We start from the raw sequence: 23,876 nt of genomic DNA, 5'->3' as shown, positions 1-23,876 counted from the left end.
CAACTCATGAACTCATTGTGTTCCAATAATTCACTGTGAGATCTCAATGGGATGCTAAGTAGCAGTGCAGCCAATAAACCATGAAAATCAAGGAGCAATCCAGGTCTTATCCAAGCTGTATAAATTCATGGAGAGATTTCCATCCATTTGGGTGAGTTGCAAAGATGATCCCATTGTATGCCATAAGAACTATTTCTGCCCACTTTTTCCATTCAGCTTCTTGTTCACTAGACCCTTACTTGTTTTGATTATTTAAATTTTACACTTCTCATAAGGGTGCTTGTTACTGAAGATGAAAGAAGCATGTAATCTAGGGCATTACATAAAAAATATGTCCTTTTTATGTATTTGACTGTAGAATTTGTTAGGATACATCTTTTACATATCCCTTAAATAGATGCAAATATCATCAATACAAAATGTATAAAGTATTAACAGCAAAGTTGTTGAAAGGTTATGCCAGTGCCCTAACCAGAAAATGAGGTATTTTAAAACTTTGTCCCACTACTGAAAATGGTGATAACTCACTAATAATGGAGGATGGATAAAACGTTATTATTGTCCATATTGAATGCTAAGAATTACATTCAAAGAGATAAAAACACTGGAGACCTTGATATTCTAAAGTACTCCTGGAGACAAATGGATTTCTGGGGAGTGAGAGCTGGTTTGTTTTAATGGAAGTGAAATGATGTGGCTGTTCTACATGCATTACAAGCATGTTTTGGGAAAAGTGTTCTGAATTTCTTTCTTTTTCTGAAATGTAAATGATTTACAAGCATTAGATGTCCTTCATGAAAGACATCTCTAAAAACAAGATGCATCTCTTTTTTTTTTTTTTGCATCTCTTAAAACAAGAAGGCCTTTGTGAAAATTATTTCACTTATGTTATTGGTGGCTTTTGTACAGTTCTTATAATTTTCTTTTGAAACAAATTATAATCACAGAACAGCAATTCCTTGAAATATTTTCTTCAAACAAAATAACATAGAATCATAGAATCATAGAATCACTAAGGTTGAACAAGACCTCTAAGATCATCAAGTCAACTGTCAACTCAAAACCACCATGCTAACTAAACTGTGTCCTGAAGTGCTACAAGTATTTTGAGCATCTTCAGGGAGAGTGGATCCACCACTTCCCTGGATGGTCTGTCCCAGTGCTTGACCAGTCTTTTGGTAATGAAATTTTTCCTAATATCCAACCCAAACTTCCCCTGGTGCAACTTGAGACCATTTCTTCTCATCCTATCACTGATTGTGTGGGAAAAAACACTGATCCTCACTTCACTTCAACCTCCTTTCAGGCAGTTGTAGAGAGCACTAAGCTCTCACCTCAGCCTCCTCTTTAGGCTTAACAACCCCAGTTCTCTCAGCTGCTTCTCATAAGACACAAGCTCCATACCCTTCACCACCTTTGTTGCTCTTCTCTGGACACTTTCTAGCAATTCAATGTCCTTGTAGTGAGGGGCTCAAAACTGCACATAGTACTTGAGGTGTGGCCCCTCCAGTGCTGAGTCAAGGAGGACAATTACTTCTCTAGTCCTGCTGGCCACACTCTTTCTGATGCAGGCCAGGATGCTTTTGGCCTTCCTGACCACCTGGGCACACTGCTGACTCATGTTCAGGCAGCTTTCAACCACCACCCCCAGGTCCTTCTCCATTGAGCAGCTCATCCAACCTCTCTTCCCCAAGCCTTTTGTGTTGCCTGGGGTTCTTTTGACCAAAGGGGAGGACTCAGCATTTGGCCAGTTTCTAACCTAGTGAAGAATGCACCTGCTATGCCATAAACCACCAGCTTTTCTTGGAGAACACTGTGAGAATCAGTGTCAAAGACTTTACTGAAGTCTAGGAAGACAACATCCACACGCTTTCCCTCATCCACTGAGTGGGTCGCCTGGTCATAAAAGGAGACTGGTTTGGTCAAGCAGGACATGCCTTTCATGGACCCATGCTGACTGGGCCTGATCCACTCATTGTCCTGCACCTGCTGCATGAGCCATCTCAAGATGAACTGCTCCATAATCATCCCCAGTACTGAGGTCAGGCTGCCAGGCTCCAGATATTCCTTATGATCCATCTTCTAGATGTCACACTGGAAAACCTCTGGTCATCTGGGACCTGACCTGATAACCAGGACCACTGATAAATGATAGAGAGTGGCTTGGCAGGCTCTTCTAATTTCCCTCAATACTCTCAGGTGTATTCCATGCAACCCAATAGACTTCTGAGTGTCCAGGTGCCATAGCAGGTCATTAACTCCTGGGGGCTGTACTGCTCTCTGTCCTTATCTTCCAGCTCAGAGGGCTGCATACCCTCAGCTATGGCTGGTCTAACTAATGTAGGCAGAGGCAAAGAAGGCATTAAGTACCTCAGCCTTTTCCTCATCCTTGGGGGCAATGTTCCCCTCCTACATACAATAAAGGTTTGGTTCTCTTTTTTATTCTAATCTATTTGTAAAAATATTTTTTATTGTCATACATACAAAAAAATTGAAATCCTATTAGTTGATACTGCTTTTTCTACTTCATAAGCATCTTCATATTCACTAGTCTTTGTTTTGTTGTATTTTAAGACTTTTCCTAAATTTCACTGTTAAGTATTTCTGTCCCTTGGCCTCATATGGCATTTTGGATGAGTTCAGTTTTAGTATTTTTTTTTTTCTGACCTGTGAGGAGTGCTTCTGTTTTTATAACTACAATAGTTGGACTAGGGTATGTTATTTATTTTTCATTATTTTAGCTGTATTAAATAAATTTGAACACACTTTACACTGTGTAAGGTATTATTATTACATGAATAAATGTGCATATGCTTATATAGTCTATGTATTCAGTATGTTCTTGTAAGTATTCCACCTAGTTCAGATATTAATTTCTCTCAGGATATGGCTAGTTGCTCAGTATATTTCTTTATTAAGAAATGTCATTGAAAAAAAATATAAGAAATGTTTGTGGTTTATTTGGGAATTTTGTCAACACAATTAGAGACATAGGTTATACAATACGTGATCCTTCCTTTCATAATTATAATTCTGTGAATTGCCTAATGGTGTAAATACTCTGCCAGGGAGAAATTTTAATTATGGTTTACATGCAAGGATTTTTCCATTTAGGAAACCTCAGAATTATTTATCCTCTTGGAGGAATATGAATAAAAAATAGGAAGCAGGTGATTTGTGTGCTAATTTTAATAATGGGCCAACAATTAAACAAGTTTTCCGCTGGGATTTACTTTACAGAGAAGGATTTCCCTTGTTTGCTTAGTCCACTTGCTATTAAAATTTTGTTTTAATAATACAAGAAATACTATTCTGTATCATGTTTAAGAAGTGATCTCAAAATAATGCTATATAAGAAATACAGAAAACATTTTAATGGATATATTTTTTGTATTGCTCAAGCAATAATATTTATGTCTCCTCAGATATTTTATTCTATAGTTTTACATTTAGATGTTCTCATTAATTTTCTTCTAAACTTCTATTTGACTCAGTCCATGAAAGCTCATTACAATATTCCTACTGTCCCCATAATATGAACTGCAGGGCAATACACTACAGAGACAAATTTTTGTGAGGAGCTATTATAGTTGGTTATATATATATATATGTATATATTGGTTCTGGTAAACCCATAAATATTTCTTCACTAAAGAATCCTATGCTGATCTTTGTCATTCTATACAATTTGCCACCTGTAGAAGAGCTGCCAACAGAAATGGTTTACTAACTTTTCACCTACAGCACACTAACATGCTGATATATCATGATAGATGATTTACAACACAGCATAACTATACAAAAAAGGCTTGACATGGCCAATACTGAAGGTAATGTAGGTATAGAAAAAAAATAAAAAGACTCAAGGTTAGCATCACAATATGTATCCAAGTAATTTCTTTCAGAAAGAAACAAAGATAATAAGGAACATTTCAAGAAACGTCAAAGATGACATTATAGTGAGAATCCTCTCTAAATCCACCTGTCAGATAAAAGAAGTTGATGAGGCACTTTACAGACAGATAGGAGGAGCTTCACATTCACAAGCCCTGGTCCTCATGGGGGACATCAACTGCTGTAATATCTGCTGGAGGGACAACATAGGAGGCTATAAGCAATCTATGCATTGATGATAACTTCCTCTCCCAAATTATAACAGCCAATGAGGAGGGATGCTCTGTTGGACCTCAGATACCAATAAGGAGGGGCTCACTGGGGATGTGAAGATCAAGGCAGCTTGGGCTGCAGGGACCATGATGAACTTAAGGATCTTGAGAGCATGGAGGAGAGTGAGAATAAAGTTCACAACGCTTGCTTCAGGAGAGCAGACTTTTGCCTCTTGGAAGATCTGATCAGATCAGTCACATGGGATAAGGTCCTGAAGAGAAGAAGATCCAGGAAAGCCAGTCAATATTATAGGATGCAACCACAACTACTAAGGGAGCTATCAGATGTCATGGCGAGGTCACTCTTGATAATTTTGATCAATCATGGCAGCTGGGAGAAGCACAGGAAGAATGCGTGTCCTCAAGAACAAGAAAGGGGACCTGGGACTATAGGCCAGTCAGACGCACCAGGATCCTTGGGAACACGATTGAGCAACTAATCCTGTAAACCATTTCCAGGAACATTAAGAACAAGAATATTATCAGGAGTAGTTAGCATGGCTTCACTAAGAGTAAGTCATGACAGACCAACTTCATAAACTCCCATGATGAATTGGCAGGCCTGGTAGATGAGAGCAGAGGACTGAATGATATCTATTTGGACTTCAGTAAGGCTCCTCTAAGATCCATGTAGAGAAGATGCTGATGTGCAGTCTGTCTAAGCAGTCAGTGAGGTGGCTTGAAAAGTGTCTGAACATCTAGGCCCCGAAGGTGAAGTGTCACAAAGTCTACTTGGAGGCTAGTGACCAGCTAAGTACCCATGATCAGTACTGGCTCTGATCCTGTTTAACATCTAGATTAATGATTTGCATAACGGGGCAGTAAGAAAGAGAACCTTCAGACTTGGGGGAATGGCTGGTACACCAGAAGGTCATGGTGCCATTGAGAGGAATGTGGACAGCATGGAGAAAAGGATTGACAGGAACCATATGAAGTTGAATAATAAGAAGTCCGAAGTTCTGCTCCTGAGGAGGAACAACCTCATACACCCTGATATGCTGAAGGACACTCAACTTGAAAGCCGCTTTACAGAAAAGGATATAAGGTTCTTGGGCGATACAAGTTGACCATAAGTCAACAATATACCCTTGAGGCAAAGGAGTCTAATGGTACCTTGGGCTCCATTAGGCAAAGCATTGCCAGCAGATTGAAAGAGGTGATACTTGCCCTCTGCTCAGCACTAGTGAGGCCAGACCTAGAATACTCTGTCTAGTTTTCATCTTCTCAGTGCAAGAGAAATAGATACAAACTGGAAAGAGTCCAACCAAGGGCCACAGGGATGATGGACTATCCTATGACAGTCCCAGCTATGAGGGTCAGGACTGTTCCTGTCCAGGCTGGAAAAGAGAAGACTCAGATCAGGTCATGATAATGTATAAAAATCCCAGAAGGGAGGGTGCATAGAAGACAGAGCCAGGCTTTTTTCAGTGGTGCCCAGTCACAGGACCAGAGGCAATGTGCATAAACTGAAACACAGGAGGTGCTGTGAACATCAGGAACATCAGGTGTCTGAACATCAGGAACGTCTAAACATTGCTTTACTGTAAGGGTGATTAAACACTGGCAGAGCTTTCCCACAGGTTGTGGATTCTCCATCACTAGAGATGTGATGGAGATGATATCCTGATGATATTCAGGAGCCATTCAGGATACACTGTACTGGGCAACCTGTCAGCTTGAGCAGGGAGGTTGGACCAGATGACCTCTGGAGGTCTTTTCTACCCCAAATGCTCTGTGACTCTGTAATTCTGTGATACCATTAGGAACAGAAGAACCAGATTTAGCTTAGTTTGAGTTAATTTTACAGACATGACCATGTCTCATAATGTTTCATGAAACATCTACTACCACTAGAAATTTTAGTTATGCCATTCTGAGATAGGAACAGTCATAGATGAAAATTTATATAGCTAGCCATAATTTACAAGCAATCGGGGTTTTGCAAAAGCACATCAGATGCAGTATCTCCTTGTCTGGAGCCACCTTATTCACCTATTCTAAAATAGTGCCTGCAAGATTTTTGTATTATTTAGAAGTATATAGAAGTATTATATAATTATATAGCATTATAGAAGCAAAAGTATATATATTTTTGGCAAAGAAAATAACTGTTTAACTAATTCATATCAAAGTAATTAATAAAAACTTGTTTCCTGATTGCACAGTGTGCACATACTCTGTACACATAGGTCCTCAATTCAGGCATTCACTTGGCTAAAAAAAAAAATACTGTTGCTCAGTTTCTGCAAAGTCTATGGAGGAAATAAGAAATGTATAATTTATTACTTTAGCTAAGGATGACTATAGTTTAAGCAAAGAAATGTTCAGTCTTTTTAATTGTAAAATTTCTTGTAATTAGTTTCATTGTCATTATATGTAATGAGTAATTAATCAGAAAAAAACATTCAGCATTAACACTGAAATTATTGCAGAATAGTAAAGGAGAAAATTAAAAAGTATAAAGGTATCTATTTTGTTTACTCACAGTGTCAGTTAGCTGTGACTAAATTTCAATTTGATGTCAAATTAAACATTTGGTTACCACATGCTGACTTCTAGAGTACAGCTCCATTCACTTCAGAGGAATTTCCCCCTTAACTGATCAGGAAGGTTGTTCTGTACCACTCTAAAGGTTTCCAAAGGCTCAGCTGAGCTCACATCCATCAAATGATGCTCAGTAGTAACCAGGCAGGTTTTATGGTGACTAGCTAAAGAACCACACACAAAAATATTTATGATATTGTTACTCTATTTTTTACTGTGCACAGTACATCTTCAGTGTTTTCAGCCATGTGTGTTATAGCCATAGCATCACTGATAGCACAAAAATATTCCTCAGTTTTGTATGAAGAAACCATGTGACTACAAAGAACTTTGCATGCAGTTCTCTTAATTTTGGTGTTGTGCTGGTCCAGGAAGGCACAAACATCCAGCTATAGTCAGGCCCTAAATCAGTATCACAGGTGGGCAGAATGTGCAATCATATCTTATCACCCTTCAGGAAGTATTATTAAAAAGGAATATTTTATGAGGTCAGCTAATCCTATTGCATTAATGGGTCTAACAGACCAATTTTGCTGAAAGAATGGGATTTGATTTCTTCTGATTGTATTTGAGGACCTATTTGTCTACACAGTGCTCAATGTAACAACGAATCATTTATTGTGCTAGTTCTACTCAAAGTAAGCAGGAATAATTTAGAAAAATCTTTATTCCTCATTTCACAACTATTACTTAAGTTGTTAAAATAAGTTATGCTGTGAATTTTCAACTTAAATTTCAACTTCTGAAGAACTGTTATTCTTAAAATAGAAATACCTGTGTCATCCTGCATCACTTTTGTAGAACATAATCTGTTCTTGCTATTATTCCCTGCCAATGAGAATAGTCAATTGTGTATGAAAAATTTTGATGGGAATATCCTGAAAATACATTTTCATGCCATGTACCCAGCAGGGCTTATTTGGAGAAAAGCCAAAAGTATAATAATAGTACTAGGAAGCAAATAGGAGTTAGGATAGGATGTACAGGCTCTGTAAAGCTGACCATATACAGTCCTTAATTCTAGATAAATCTATCCATTCTCTGATAGGAAATAAGACCTCCAGTGAATACAAGGAAGATGTCCTTTGCACACTTTGTTTGCACAAAAAAGCAGTGTGCAAACTCTAGAGATATTAAATTTAAATTGAATGTTTGCAATCCAGAGGAATAATCCCAAAGGCTAAATGGGAAAAGAGCAGTTCCTAGAGAAAATCAGGTTACTGAATAAAAACATAGATTTACATTGTATTTCATTTTCTGCTTATACATGGAAATTATAACAGTGGGAAGGGACTGTAGTTCTTCATTCATATGGAAATTACTAATTTCTCCTTGAATTCTCTATTTTTAATATTATTAAATTCAATTAATAATTAACTTTTTACTCCACCTTTGATTCCTAGTTGTGGTTGCTGCTGGCGTGACACAGATACAAGAGCAGTTGTCCCAGTGACCGATGGAATTTTCTTTAAATCATTGACATACTGCAAGCAGGTCTGAAGTTCATGACAGCTGGGACTAGCCAGACCTCTTTTGGAGAAAAAGTATTACATTTATATGAGGTGGCAAAATAAGGCCAGAGTCAAATTCCTTGGGACCGTAATACAATTAAAAAGCAGTCATTTTTATATCTACATTATCATCTCCCTTCAGAGTCAATCCAAGTTTATTTAGAAGTATGGTAAAGATTACTAAAAGAAGATAAGTAACTTTCTAAAAGTGGCATTTCTAGGAAGTGGTTGAGAAAAAGGAGACAGTCACAAATGTGCTTATTTGTTAACTTCTGTGGCTCCTAAATAGTAGAAGTGTATTCAACTGTGCAGTATCTAAAATCTATATATCTAAAAATATAACCATAGATTTATAGCATTAAATTAAAGCAATGTTGAATGATTTCATGTTTCATACATTTGTGATTATAAATGATAGAAATGTGATAAAACTCCTTAGGTGTCAAATAGCAGAAAATTTTTTGCCTCAGAAAGAGTATTGATTTAATTATGTCTTGGTTTTGATTCTGAGAGTCTATCATAAAATATAATAGGTTGTAGAAGTAAATTGGGGGTGGGGGTATTTTCCCATTGGAAACAACAGTAATGATTTGTCTGAATGTTTGGTTTTTTCACCCATTGTATTTGAATTCTTCATGGGAAACATTTCTCAGTGAGCTCTGAGCAAATGATGCACACATTGGTTCTGAGGAAACAATTTATTTGAAAAGGTGTGATTTTAACAGTGTCAGAGCATTTGCTACTGTTAATGCTTGTTTTCAGTTCTCATTTGACTGGAGAAAATTCATAGATTGATACAAGTTATGGCCTGGATATACTGCTATGTAGATATTAATCTTACCTCTGAAATGGCAAAAGGCAGAATGTCTTCCAGTGATTCCTATGATGGATTCCAAAAGCAATTATTGATAAACAGTTTCTTTTAGAAAAAAATCTCTGTAAAGAGCTCAGGGAAGAATTTCCCAGTATTCCCAGTGCTTATTTTATCTTCACTGAAAATTTTGATCTCTCAGTTTGGACTTTTCTGACTCTTCATCCCAGCATTTGTCTGGTTAAAAGGATTTACAGCTTTTTCCTGACACTAATAGTTACAGATTGGGTTCAAGACACCTCTTAATCCATCTTTGAGATATTCAGTAGATTGAGCATCTTAGATCTTTCATTGGAAGACATGGTTGCTGTTATCTTAGGTGTTTAATGCCATGAATGACTGTGGGAAATGCTTGCTTTGGTTTTGTTTTTTTTCTGAAACCTCTTTCAGTTTTCATTTCCTTTGAAATATAGGAGTACTGGAACTAAACACAGCAATGGTTTTAGTTATGCCACAAAAAGTAATGTCATTCAGTAGTTTCACTGTGCTCCCCCAACCCTAACCCCGCCTCCTTTATGGCTGCTTCACGCTAAGAGTTCATTTAGAGTAGCTTAACTAAAATGATCTTGTCATTATTTCATTCTCAATGCACTTGGGATACATAGCATTGTCTAGAAAAGGTGGCCTCACCTAGAGTAAATGCATAGATATTAGTAGAATTTACAGAATTTGGGCTGATGGCTTTGTGTTGTACCAAACTGATAGAAATATCTAATTATGCCCTAATGATACTCATTTGTCAGAAATCCTTATCCTCGTTCTTGGTCAAGAGAGGTCATCTGTGTTCCTGATGGTATTTGCACCTTTCTGCTGAGTCTCATACTAGGAAAGAAGGGATCTTCATAGAGATGTAGATAAAAAATAGAGCTATAAAAGAATAAAATTCTTGTTATTCTGAAATTTCTCCCTTCCACCAAAAAAATTGGTTTTATATATATATATATATATATATATGTAAATTTGTTATATTTCTACCCACTACACTGGAAAGTACTTTGAATGGGTCCACTCAAAGCTGTGTGGAGTCTGTAAGATGCTATACATTGACTGTAGACCTCATGAAGCTATGTGAAAATGTAGGAATTCCTGGGCTCTCTTCCCTAGATTTCAATGGATTTGCAGATTTTGTGGGTGAATAACAAATTTTGTTCCATGGGGCCCAACTGTAAGAAATGCACTTACCTATTTACTTAATGTTCAAGCAGAAGGCTGCAACAAAATCAGAGTTCAGATATCTTTATAATACCTTTCTAACTATTCATAATTACAGTCAATAACTGCAAATAATACTTACAGTGGTTTTCAAAAGTACATTTTTAAAAACTGCAAATAATCCTGATTTTTCAGATAAACAGCATTGAGAAGACCATTTCTAATAGCCACAGATTTTCAGTGTATTGCTTTAGCTGATCATTGAGACTATGACTGTTCATACTTTTTAAGATACTTAATATATAATTCATGGTTTCCTATCCTTTTCAAAATTTTCTTTTGAATCATGTTAAGTAAAACAGTTTTTCTAACAACTGGAGAAACTGATGGGACAGACTTCAGTTACACTGCCCAGGAGATGCTAGGTACAGTCCCACAGAAAAAGCTATCTCTTGAAGTTACATTTTTCTTACAGCATTTTTAGTAGATAAATTTATAGAAAACTATGCCTATTCATTATTCTTTGGGAAAATAAACTTAAAATATTATATCTTAAACTTCTAGCTGTTTTTATTGCAAGAGACTTGCATAAAAATAAGCTTTATTTTAAGCTACTTCCTCTCTATTCATAAGACTGAATAACTTACAAATTTCATACAGTGTCTGTGATTTATTATACTCTTTATTATTTCCAAGTTTTATTTTCTACTATATTTTGACAAGTAAAAAACCTTATAAAAACGCCACTTCTAATATGCTATTTCTTATTATGTTATTATTACATTATTTCTAGAATGCTGTTGCTGTCCTGTTTTATATGTTTATCATAAAAATGCTGTTCTTACATAATAGGAAAAATGTTGTGCTCTGTGTGTAGCTAAGGTGTAATAGCAGAAATAACCACAAAGCATATGAGCAATCACTTATCTTTTTTTAAAAATACAAGGTTTCCATGAAACATCACCAAGTATTGAAATGAAAGTTGAATTAATAAAAATATCCTTTAAAAATATAATTCCCATTTTAATATCACTGAATCATAGTAATATAATAAAATAATTAGAATTGCTTGGGCTTTTGCTGCAAGAAATATGGAGCAGATTCTGCTCTTAGATCAGAAGGGATAGCCTGACAGAATTAATCTGAAGATAATAAGCCAGATTCACAGCCTGTGTAAGCTGTGGTATTCTATGGATTTCAACTGTTTCTTGCCAGATTTAAATCAAGTGAATATTTGGCTTAGTATGTGCAGTCGACAGTAGTGCTGAGCACAGAACTTGATCAAAGGAATTAGGTTGTAAACACAGTGTAATTTAGTATTGTTGGTGGGGTAAGGTCTAGAAAATAAACATTTGCAGTGGATAAAGACCTGTCTAATTCTTCAAATCAGTACCTCAGTACAACATGAAAAGAGAGGACTTTTCACATCTTCTATCAGGGTGATTTTATCTTTCTGACCAATTTTCAGGTTGCTAGTGGAGGCTTCAAGGCTTTTCTGATAACATTCCCTTTTAGCCCCTTGTCTTGTACCTAGGATTTGCCTTTATAAAAATCATTGGTATGATCTGCTGGTGCAGAAAAGGCTAAGAGCTGTTCTGTGCCAATGCCTACAGCAACTAGGAGATGGCATTTTGGGTCCAGAAAGCCTGTGGTTCCACTGATGCCAGCAGCTATCCAGAGTGAATGGATATAAATGAGAGTAAATGGATGGCTAAATCATCAGCAATGACAGGAATGTGTAATATAGATCTATTTTGGCTCTACTTTCTTCCACTTCCCTTTTACACCAGTGCAAATGTAATGACATAAATACAGTTACTCCTGATTTAAATTATGAAAATTTTGTCCCCTCCAAACTGCAAAGTTGAGATGTTGATAGTATACATGGCTTTCAAAGAGTTGTTTTTTTGTTGTTGTTTTGGTTTGGTTTTTTAGTTGGTTGGGTTGGTTTTGTTTGGTTGGTTTTGTTTCAGTTTTTGTTCTTTTGTTTTAAGAGTGGCTGTAGTAAGCGAAATTAATAAAAAGCCAAATTTCAATTTGTGTTGTTTGGCTTTTTAGTCTCTGCTTAGAAGAACAGGCCATTCCAAGATAACAGGAATTGGGAAGTCAGGCAGATTGGTAATGATATGGAAATATCAGTTATTACAAAAAAACACCTTGAGTAAATAATAGTGTTCAAGGCTAATTTAACATAAAACCCAGAAGAGACTTACCAACCACTGCTAAGAATAGGGCCCATGATATTAAACAAAACATGGTAAACCCTGTAACCAGATGAGCTTAATCATCTGACAGTGCCTGTGAAGTAATTTTCGTAACTTTCCTTTTAACTTTGACATCATGAGCAATGAACTGGCCTTTTAGCAAGATATGATGGGTTTTAGTAATAATATTAAGCTAAATGTGGCCACCAAAATGTTGTCATTGCAGTATTGGTATTGTAGCATACCACCACAGCAGTAACCAGGACTAGATAAAGGAAATTGAAGATATGCTGAAATAACTAATTTATTTTTCATTAAACTTGTGGGATTTTATACTTCAAGAAAGGAAATTATTACATGCAGTTGAAGGATGAAGGCTCTTCCAAAAAAGTTTATCTATAAATAGCTATTTCTAAGAGCCCAAATATCACTGTACTTTACACTGTATATAGAACCATAGTATCAACAGACTTACTACTTTTCATAATTTTTTTTCTTTTCAGACTCTTACTTTCCTAAATTCATGAAACTGTATGTACCCTTTGTATTTTCATATCAAACTAAAATTTCAGACAGTGATATTTCGGAAGTCTAAATTTAGGATGTGTGTATGGACAAGGTGACTTATGATATCTTAAGCCAAATAACTTTATCAATTCTGACCTGTGAGTATTAGAGCTAAGACAGGAGAGACCTAAATCCTTATATTCATAATTTGTGGTAGTTATTCTTTTCAAAATGGTAAACTTTTCAATTTATTGGAATACTGCCTACGATAAGATTTTTCAGTGTTTAGTGGCATTGACATAGAAGCTTTTCATTATGAAAAGTTCTAGGAGGATATTGCTATGCTTAAGAGATATCATTGAGCTCAGTTCTGTGTCACTCATTTTATTGACTCCTGGTTTGAAATATATCCAAATTAGTTTAGTTCACACTTAACTGTTGCACGAAAAGGTGTTTCCCATAGGAAGACTCCATAAGAAATGACCTGCATTGACAGAACTGGGCTTCCATTTGCAGTTACTTCTGAATGCTCCCTCCCCAGCTCGTGCTGGTGGAGACAAACTGCCAGAAGTGATCTCCCAGGAAGCCAGACTGATGTGTTGTCACCTTTCCCTGTTTCTTTTTTTGGTTTTGTACAGTCTACGTCATTGACATCTGTCTTGTTTTTCCTTTGTTATTTTACCTTTCCCATTTTCTCTCTCACATGAAATATCTTTGTACTCTCTCCAGTCCTCTCCTTAGTCAAAATTATAATGGGCAACAGAGCCATTCTCCCTCAAAAACATCTACCCAGTGGAGGTACTGAGGGATGTACAGACTATCAAGTACTAGGGCACAGCCTATTTCTTAATTTAAATTCTGTCCACTTCGTTAGCTAAAGCTTGATTTCTATTTCACTTTTGCTCTTTAGGCTTTAGGGGAACCCAAATCTTTCTTGTGCACCATATTGGTGTTAGGCTGTGGATAAAAGGCCAGATCACTGTTTGCTGATAGTAGCCTGTACTTAGGGAAAATGCCCTTTGATCTAATCTAGGGGCAGAACCCATGCCTGAAGTTGCTGTGGGTTTTGCAAGCTGTACAAGGAAGAGTTGATTATTTCGGATGTGCAAATTTCTGATGCTGTCAAATGCTCTAGGACATGATCCTACAATTCTGAATTATTCCATCCAGTTTAAGTGACAGTTTTTCCACACTGGATTTTTGAACATCTGATCCTATGACCATAATTACTGCCTTAATAATGAGTGCAGGATCAGCCATGCTGCTGTGGAAACATCGTCACAGCATTTTCTAAAGCTGAAGTTAACTTATCCAATCTGTTTAAAGCCATCTACTTCATATAGGTCATTAAGGAAAAAACAGAATGGGAAAATAGAAGCGAATGCACTTAGAATTCTTATAACAAGTGGCTGATGGCTTTAAAATATGTAGTTATTAAAATCAGTTCCTCTGATCAATGACTAATAATGATTGAACTTAGAGAGAGATGCAGTAAATCCTGTACAATTTTTGCACTTTGGAAACAGTATTGCTTTTATTATATCACGTGAATTTTGTTAGAGGAAACACTGCTTCCCTGGTGCTTTTGTTCTTCCCTCTGGATTGTAGCAACGGAGCACTTGCATGTTGTGTTTGATGCCTTGCATGATGAAGACATGCAATGGCAAGTTCCAGTCTGCATGCTGCTTAATGAATGTTTTCCTTTTCTCTCCTTCCCTGTTATGTGCTTACAGAAGACAACTATGTGGAAGGTGGGTGCTTTCTACCTTATTTTCCTAAGCTCTTGTTTTTCTCTTCTGTTTAGTGGGGTTTTTTTTCCCTTCTGCTTAATGTTATAAAAGTAAGCATAGCATTCAGTACGGTAAGTTGTGGGTTTTCTTACCCATAAAGGTAAACAAGTTTGTGATAAGTGATGTGTGATTTCTTTTTCCATACAGAACACAAGCAAGGCTTCATTTCAGTCTTGGCCTTATTGGTATAATTCAAGAATATCCCCAATGAAACAATGGGATTTATACTCATATGGCTGCTACCACCCTTCAAAATCATTCAGGAGACTTCCAGAAGGACTGATTTCATCTCATGTTCTGTATGAAAAACACTCAAGAAAATACTTGTTTTATTAGTGTGAAGCATAAAATCTCCTCATAAGAATGTAATGCATAGTAAATATCTATATTTTAGTTGCTTAGAAAAATGGGAACTGATTTTCTTTTTATTGTTACAAAACGTGCTTACTGTATTATTCTTTCCAGCACCAAGTGTTAGGAAAAATTTTTTTAGTCTAACTTTGAACCATAATGCACTCTGCCTTATGGACATTGTGAAAGAAGCAGTATGTGATTTTAATAATAATGTTGGTATATAAGTCCCTTTAAAGAAAGTGTGGCACAGGGCAGTGGAAACTAAAGCACAATGCCATCTAGCTTGAATATTGGTAAGTAAGTCTACTAGCTGGTAAAACATGTTGTGTACATATGCACCATAGTTTAAAGATTCAGAATATGCTTCAACAGCTCAATTTTTTGCCTGTAAGCCAAAAGATGCAGATGCTTTTTTTAGGTACAGGTGCTTTTAAAAGTCTCTCTGGGCTGAATCTTTGCATACCAGATAACCAGTTATCTATTAGAAAAATGAGTTTATCTATCTAAACTGAACAATAACTTTTGATATTTTTCCCAATACTTTAAAAGTACTTTTAAATCCAGGATTTGTAAGGTAAATTATTTGCAAAGTGACTGCCCTGGGATGGCTTTGACCCAGGATCCTTTAGTGAGCCACTCTGGGGCTTGAGTTTATTCAGGATTCAAGTCATGCTGGGGCACTGCCTGCTTGTTCAGTGGCAATTTTCTTAAAAAGCCTGGAAACATCAGTCATGCGTTTCTCTGTGTAATGAGGAGCAAAGACAGGTATTCAGATGTAGCATATACACAATGCTGTGCAATTTATTAAAACAAATGTTACCAGTAGAAGAAAGAAAATTTAAGTTATTCCAGTGCTTTAATTGTGTGCACTATCAGACGTATACATATCAATACCGTTTCCTTTTCATTGTAAAATAAAAGTGTATTCAACAACACTGGGGTAAGAAAAACATAAAACCCTAGAAATAAGTATCTAAACTTATATAAACTTATATTTGATCTCTGAATGAAACTCTTACTGGTGTCAAGATGAGTCTCAAATGCAAAATAGGATCAATATACTAAATAAGGAGATCCAATTTCAATTCACATATTCATTTATGCACAGCAGTACAAGATAAGTCCTGGGTAAAAGTTAATCCGGACTTTACCTGGAATCTAATTCTTAAAACTGCAACCTTAAATTTATTCCAGTCTAAGTGCTTACGCATGTATTAATTTTACAAGGCATGTATATGTAAAGAATGGAAGCATAGAATGTGTATCCAAATCACAATTTGGAAACAGAGATACAATTTTCATCTTTGATTTCTGCCATATCTGTATTAGGTTACGTAAGGAACCAGAAGGATTTAATATTCACAGAGTTAAAGTTGTAGATATTGTTGATCTGAAAAAAAAAACTACATTTTATTCATTTTAATAAAATTTGCTAGGATTGAACATGTTCACCACAGGTTTACCATGTTTAAATTTTATTTTGGCCTGTGCTCTGCATGGAACTCACACATCAAGTTATGAAAGTATCCTATCTTCATATCCTCTCCCAGTACCTTATCATGTGTCTCTTAGCACCCTCCTGTCAGAGCCAAGTTCAGTATGAAAATGGAATGGATCTCCTACTAAATTTTTAATTCCTAATTCACAAAGAAAAGCCTTTTCATTCTGCTTAGGAAGCAGTGGTACACAAATGAGTGTTTTCAATACATGGAAGGCCTATACATGGTTAGTTAAAGCTAGAACTTTCTACAGCTGTCCATTTTGATATTCCCTATGACAAGAACTGTCATTTTGAAAATGTAGCAATGATTGCTATTATGGTAGAGTTATTTGTATCATTTTAAAGCACTCTGTGGGTTGCACAGGTAGAATAATAGTAATTCTTCACTCTTCTGTAGCCTTCATTCATAGATAGCAAATTGTAAACTAAGTATCATTATGTGCTTTTAGCAAGTAAGTATAAGTAACCTTACTGCTTCACAAGTTAAAATAATATATGGAGCCAAACAAAATATGTTTTCTTAAGGACTAGTACTAAATTTTTTAATTGAAAGATACTTGGTTGGAGGAGTGTATTTTTTTTACATTCACCTGACTTCATTTCTAGTTGAAAAGCACTGTAAGTGACCCTTAAAATTCAGGTGCTTTCTATGATGTTTTCAAGAGGTACTTCTGCCATTTACATTTTTTTTTTTCAAATTATATAAGAATTGTGTATTTACAAATGGCCAGTCTCACATATAATTTTAGTAAAATAGTAGCTATCAAGCAATGGCAATGTCCTGAAGCTAGGCCTTTTGTTTCGGTCCTTATAACTATAAAGATCAATATTTAAATGCAAGCTAGTAAGAGATTTCCTCCTTTGCACTCTCCTAGGAGACATGGCAGTGATTTGCTTTATACCTTCTAAGAGCTGCAAGAGCTCACATAAAGTAGCTGCTGAAAAATCACATTCTAATAAAGGAAAGGATTTTGAAACATTCCACTAGTTTCACCTTCCCTCTACTGAATGTAATTAAGGCCAAGTCAAAAGATTTCTTGCTATAGTTGCCAACATGAAAAGTTAAAAGCCAGAAGACAAGTTAAATTATTACCTGAAAAGACAAATAATTCCTGCAGGCCAAGCAAGTTAAGCTTTTTTTTTAGCATTAAAAGAATGAATCTTGATCATCAGTCTTTGTATATACTCCACCATGCCTCTCACAGTTGGAGCGACACTTTTAGAGAGAGAATATTCATTAAAACATTTCTACTCTCATTCACAGGCATGGGCATTTCATCAGGCCCTTCAGTTTAACTATGCATCTAAACAGAGTGACATTAAAAACACTAATTCAGCCAAACTATTCGTTTATTTTGAATATCATTTGAGATTTGGAACTGATAAGATATGAATCCTTAAGATCGATTGCAGTCAAAAGTATCTTTGAACTCTCCCAAATATGTGAGTCATTTGTGCACCTAATTTTCTTTGTGAGTTAGAAATCAGAGAAGTTTTCTAGGAAGACTGCTTTCTAGTAAAGAGCACAATATTTTATTGCTCACCTTTGTGTGAATTAATTTTAATTAATTGCAAATAAGAAAATAATTTACAACTTTTTATAGTTGTTGCAGAAGAGGAGCACATTTAACATTGGAAAGTAAGAACTTCTAAAATGCATACTGAATCAGCTAAGTTTTTTAAAACAGACATGAAATGTAAAAAAACCTTCATATTTCTAGAAAATTATTATCCTTACATCACATTATTCTCAATGAGAATAAAAGTATCATTTTATTATCATGAATAGCTCAAGGGTTGGACTTGATGATCTTGAAGGTCTTTTCCAACTAAGGTAATTCTGTGATTCTGTGATTCTGGATGAATTGAAAATCTGAGTTAAAAGCCATTTTTAGCTAAAGAGTAATGAAACTTGGCTCTGGTTGTGTGATTATCATTATGGACGTGTTTTTAAGTGTCACTAGACCTATACTAACATAGTATAGAAAAATCTATTTCTCACAGATTTATGAAGTAGTTTCAGAAGCTCTTACTTAATTTTTCCTTATTGCTATGTACTTTATATTGCATATGTAATAATTTATCTTCTCTAGAACAAATTTATTCTACACTCACGTTTCACACAACTAAGGAGACATCCCTTGCATTATCATTTCAACTCAATGAAGACATTTTATTTAATTACCCAAAGTGCTCGTTTTTTATGAGGGGAAAAAGATCAGACCCAGCCCATTTTTCAGGTTTACACTTTTTCAGGTTTTTTACCATCACTTCACGAGTAGAGGACAGGAAGTCCTCCCAGTAAAGTGTTGAAAGCAATATAATCCAAATATGATAAACACAGATGGAGTATTACAGGAATTGGTTGGATTTGAAAGCATTTTATTACTTTCTGTCATTCCAACAACTGCCCAGAAGTACACAATAAAACAACACCCAGTCTTTGAATTGCAGTTCTGTTACTCGTAGCCCAAAGCATTCCAACCAGTGGTTGAAAAATGCTCTTTGATTTCCCTCTGTGATGCAGACATCTCATAGGAAACAGATGCCTGTCACAAAACATTTTTGTCACTGTGACAACACCACCTTCCCGTGATCCCTTGTGCATTGCTGACTGTGCTCTTGTTTCCCTTCAAGGTCTGGCGCACCTGATGATGGGCGACCAAGGTATGGGCTCTGTTCCTTTTCCACTCTGCTTTCATTGTTTCTTCTTGTTCTGTAGCTGCTTTGAATCAATCACTGCAAACAATGGGCAAATGCTTGAAAGCTATCTTTGGCTGCAAATGAACACATGGTTTTAGTCACATCTTTTCTTATTTCATTTTTAGTTTTTTTGTTTGTTTGTTTGCTCTGCAAGCTTGTGTCCTTTTGCCTCCTAAACTCGCCCTCTTGCAATACAATTACTGAAATGAGGTAAGAAAAACAAGAAGGTGATTAAGAAAATTTAATGTATGTATTAGAAAATACAATTACGTGTAATCTGTAAACGATAAAGCACAAGAGCACTCATCAAATAGTTCCTGAAGGAAGATACTCAGCTTGTCACATTGTCCACATTGAAGAGTCCATTTACGTTAATGCATGGCTGTTTGGAAATGTGCAGAAAGCACCTGCTCCTGGCTTCTGGAATGCTGAGAGTACAATTTTGCAACCTAACAAGATCAGTGATTTTTTCTTCCTTCTAACCCATTGTCTGTGTTACTTTTGTATCACTCTTTCTTATCAAAGCATGGCATCCTTCCGTGTTTCTCTGCATGTACATTATTGGAAAAAAAATAAACTATATCCCTAACACAACACGTGATTGCATCTCCATTTGTCTCCAGACACTAATACTGTCTCTTCATGTTCAGATACTATTGCATTTACATATATTCACAACTCTTATTGTTGTTTCTCTCCTCTTTATTCTCTTCTTGTCTGGAAATGCTTTCTTCATGGAACCATTTCACCAAATCCATAGGTAAAAGTAAAGGTATTACATAATTTTCTTTATTTTTTAATGGCCACCAGTATACTTTAATGTATGTATAAGTAATGCAAATAAATGTAAATCTTTTTGCTCTGATAACATGAGGTAGGTATGTTTAAAAAGTAAATATTTCATGGATAAAAAGGTAAGGAAAATTATCTTAAAGTATAGGCAGTTTGTCTCCTGGATTTGTGGAAGATGTAAAGGTTTAGCAGTGATAAAGGAGGCTTCAGTTGTAGAAAGCATTCAGCATGAACTAAGAGCCACGTTTTGAGGTATGCATTTTTCTTTTCAAAGAATTGTAGGCTAAACTATCAGGCACAGAAAAAAGCTCAATGTTGTTCAGCAAATACTTCCTGGAGATAATCTGTCCAAGGCCAGTCCATATCTTGGTGTAAGTTCTAAGTCTGAATAGGACTGTCTTCAGTAAGTCTCTGCTATCAGCTGATCACATTTGCTCTGAGATTTTCCTTGTTATCACTGATTACATCTTGAGACAAGAATTGGATAAAGGGATGAGGAAGGACCAACACCAAAGTGTGGGGTTTACTTCAGAAGTTTTTACTCCTTTTTGTTTCTGTGTATGAAGAGTACCACCCATGTTTACTTTCTTTCTCCTAGAGGGAACACCTGCAGACTTTTCCTATATAAATAAACTCCAGGTTTGTCTGTGTGGCAGGGCTTTGGTAGCAGAGGAAGGGCTTCAGGGAGCAGCTCCTTGGGAGAAGCTCTGAGAAGCTTCCCCTGCCCCAAGAGACCCATCACTGGCCAAGGCTGAGACAGTCTGTGGCAGTAATAGCATATTTAAGAAGATGAAAAAAACTGCTGTAGAACCTGCAGCAGAAAGAGGAGTGGGGTATGAGAGGAATGCCTATTCAGGAACCTAAGTCAGTGAAGAAGGAGAGGAAGAGAGGCTGGAACAGAGATTCCCCTGCAGCCCATGGTGAGACCACTGGCTTTGCCCTGCAGCCCTGTTTCCCCCAGTAAAGTCTCTTTGCCTTGTGACTGTAATTGGTGAGTGATCCCTCCCTGTCCTTGTCTTGACCCACAAGCTTTTCATTCTGTTTTCTCCACCTTGTACCATGAGGGAGGGAAAGAGTGAGCAGGCAGCTGAGTGGTGTTTAGTCACCAGCTGGACCTAAACCATAACAGTCACATAAAGATATTTTTATGATAAGAAGGTGATTAAAAGCAATTAAATCTCTGTGTGTTATATATGATGAATAATACAGGTCTGCTAATATTAAGCATTTGTCAGAGTATGCCTGCTCCTGGTTTAAATAAAAAATCCAATCTGCATGGTTGTACTTTTCTAACTAGTTAAATTAGAAACAACCTTCCAGGTTCCTCAGTGTCTTGAGGGATTTAGTATTTCCAGACCTAGAAAGTTCAGGTGATGCAAAGGCAGTAATTATAAGCTTGTAGTGGCTCATTCCTCTTCATATCAGACTCTCCAAAGAGACTGTGTACCTGATTATAGATGGGATACTATTTGAAAGGTTATGTGTGTTTTGGAGTAGTAAATCTTCTTGCTTAGGAAAAGATTTAAGCAAGTGGAATGAAAAACAGCTACTGATTTCTTTTTTTATAAGTTTTATAAGACTGCTTTGTTTATCACATGGCTGATCTTTGTGCTTTTCTTTATGGGACATTGATGTATTACTTCCTTCTTACTACTCTCTTATTCCTTAACCACAAATGTTTTGGATGGAGTTACTTCAAAATGACATTTTATAGTAACTGAACATTGACAATATATATAATTTTTATGAATATTAAGGACTTCTTTTTCTAGATTATTCTATACACAGAATGCATGATGTAGCATGTACAGCACTGAAGGTTTTGTGGTACAAAAGGATGAAAACATAAATAGTATTAGTATATATTATGATGATGATCAACTGAGCTGGAAAGTAGATTTAGCAAAGTAATAACTTTACTAGTATATTGCCATAGTTAGGCATTTATGCTTTTATTTTAAAAGGTTTAACAATTATATTCAGCAAAAATGACCTTGGATATTTTAGCTACATACAATGTTTAATGATGTGCCATGAGACATAATTTAAACACCAATCACCTTGTCTTCTAATAATTTGCCTCCTTTTCCACATTTTAATTTTTTATTAGATTTATCAAGTTTATATCTGAATACTGAATACTCTGTTTTGCTAATCACAATACTTCTGCAAATATAACAGTGCATATTTGTTCAAATGGATGGAAAGTGTTTATATGTATACAAACCCCAGTTTCTTGTGAAGGAAAATATCCCTTAATATTGAACCATACCCTCAACCAGGGGAAAATTTCATCAGCTCTCCTGAAACTACACTAATATTGGTTATTGAAATGTGGCTGTGAAACATTCTGATAATACACATTTGTAGCACACGACAGTATGACAAAGTAGGGGATGAAGATGGAAAGGAATGACGAGACAAAAAAAGGAACTCGGCATTGAAATAATTTGCACCTTTTTGCAAACTTTGATCATAAGATTTATTAGTTGTAGTTAAGGTCAGTAATTGCAAAATTCTGAGTGATTATGTCATGAACTAATATTATAAGCAAAAAAGCAAAAATATCGCGAAGCTTGACTGTACAATTTGCCTTGAAGGGTATAAATGGCTGAACTATCACTGTCTTCTTATCTGTGTAGATATTATTTGGGATGCCGGAAAGGGAAAGAAGCCCAATGTTCCTTCTGAATTAGGGCAGGGGGCTTGTATTGACAGAAGATGAAGGGGTTAGGCAGCCTTTCCAAGTGGGGCTGCGATACAAATTCCAGTCCAATCTCACTGGTTGTACCTGCCATTTCTCATTTAATTGTAAATATACATTGAGATAATGTAAATAAAGTCTCCAAAAATTTTTTTTTTTATTAAGGCTTTATGAATATTACCAAAGGTCTCATTGGCCCTTAGAGAAGGGCAGAAGCAAAGCTCAGAAGGTGTCCCTGTACTGAAACATCTGTCAGTACTTGAGCTCACATAACTTGGTCTATGTACAAAAGTAGCTGACATAAAGAAGTGTGGGAAAAAAGTCTGCGGAGGCTTAAGGATTCCATGTACACATCAATATGATCATATGAAATCGTTTATTAACAATTTGCTCTCACTTATATAGAGAAGCCTTGTTTACACCATCATATCATGCAGGTGGCTTTGTATTCCAATTACACATTCCATTCTCACGGAACCACTCCTCACATAATTATTTTTCTTTACTGTTGCCAATTAAGTTATCTCTTTCCCATTAGCTCATTTTTAGAAAACCTGCAACTAGACCTCAATAACCATTAACCACTGTAGCCTAAGCTGAAGTAAGTCAGGATTGCTCACAATCTGTATATTTCTGAACTGTTTCCCCAACAAAGAAGGATACAATGAAAAGGTGAGAGACAATGTAGAAGTCTGTCTCATAACTTTAGAGCTATGCAAAACACGTTTCCTGATCCATTACTCCTTGTAGATGCTAAGGCTAATTCTAAGAAGAGCCACAAACTTTTAGTTGTCCTGGCATTTGTTTACTGGTAAAATTTGTATATACTCAGATAGGTTTTGTGATTTTTTTTTTTTTTCCTCCTGGAAATCACTTGTATACAACTTTAGTAGTAGAGTTTTCACCATCTGTGGTGATCAAAAAGCAAGGTAAGCTTTGTAAATGAAATTCATGCTTTTATTAGACGACTTGAATGTTACCAGGAGCAGTTGTGTAAAAATGAAGCAAACTTTGTAATCCACTGCTCATAACAGACATGAAAAAGGTTTTGTTTGCCCAAAACAAATTTGCTCCCAA

The 23,876-nt window shown here is 36.0% G+C and overlaps 1 protein-coding gene across 2 annotated transcripts in view; it reads left to right on the top strand.

Annotated features, from left to right (window-relative positions):
• NRXN1 (neurexin 1) overlaps nt 1–23,876 on the top strand; it is a 677,538-nt gene that overhangs the window by 68,639 nt on the left and 585,023 nt on the right. For both annotated transcript variants that reach the window (XM_030446736.1, XM_030446735.1), the window contains one exon: nt 19,238–19,267. In XM_030446736.1, the coding sequence (XP_030302596.1) occupies nt 19,238–19,267 (30 nt within the window). The remainder of the gene's footprint in view (nt 1–19,237; nt 19,268–23,876) is intronic.

The sequence above is a fragment of the Calypte anna genome, chromosome 3 (assembly GCF_003957555.1).
Source record: "Calypte anna isolate BGI_N300 chromosome 3, bCalAnn1_v1.p, whole genome shotgun sequence".
Lineage (NCBI taxonomy): Eukaryota > Metazoa > Chordata > Aves > Apodiformes > Trochilidae > Calypte > Calypte anna.
The sequence above is the reverse complement of the archived record's forward strand: the minus strand, read 5'-3'. Positions and strand labels throughout refer to the sequence as shown.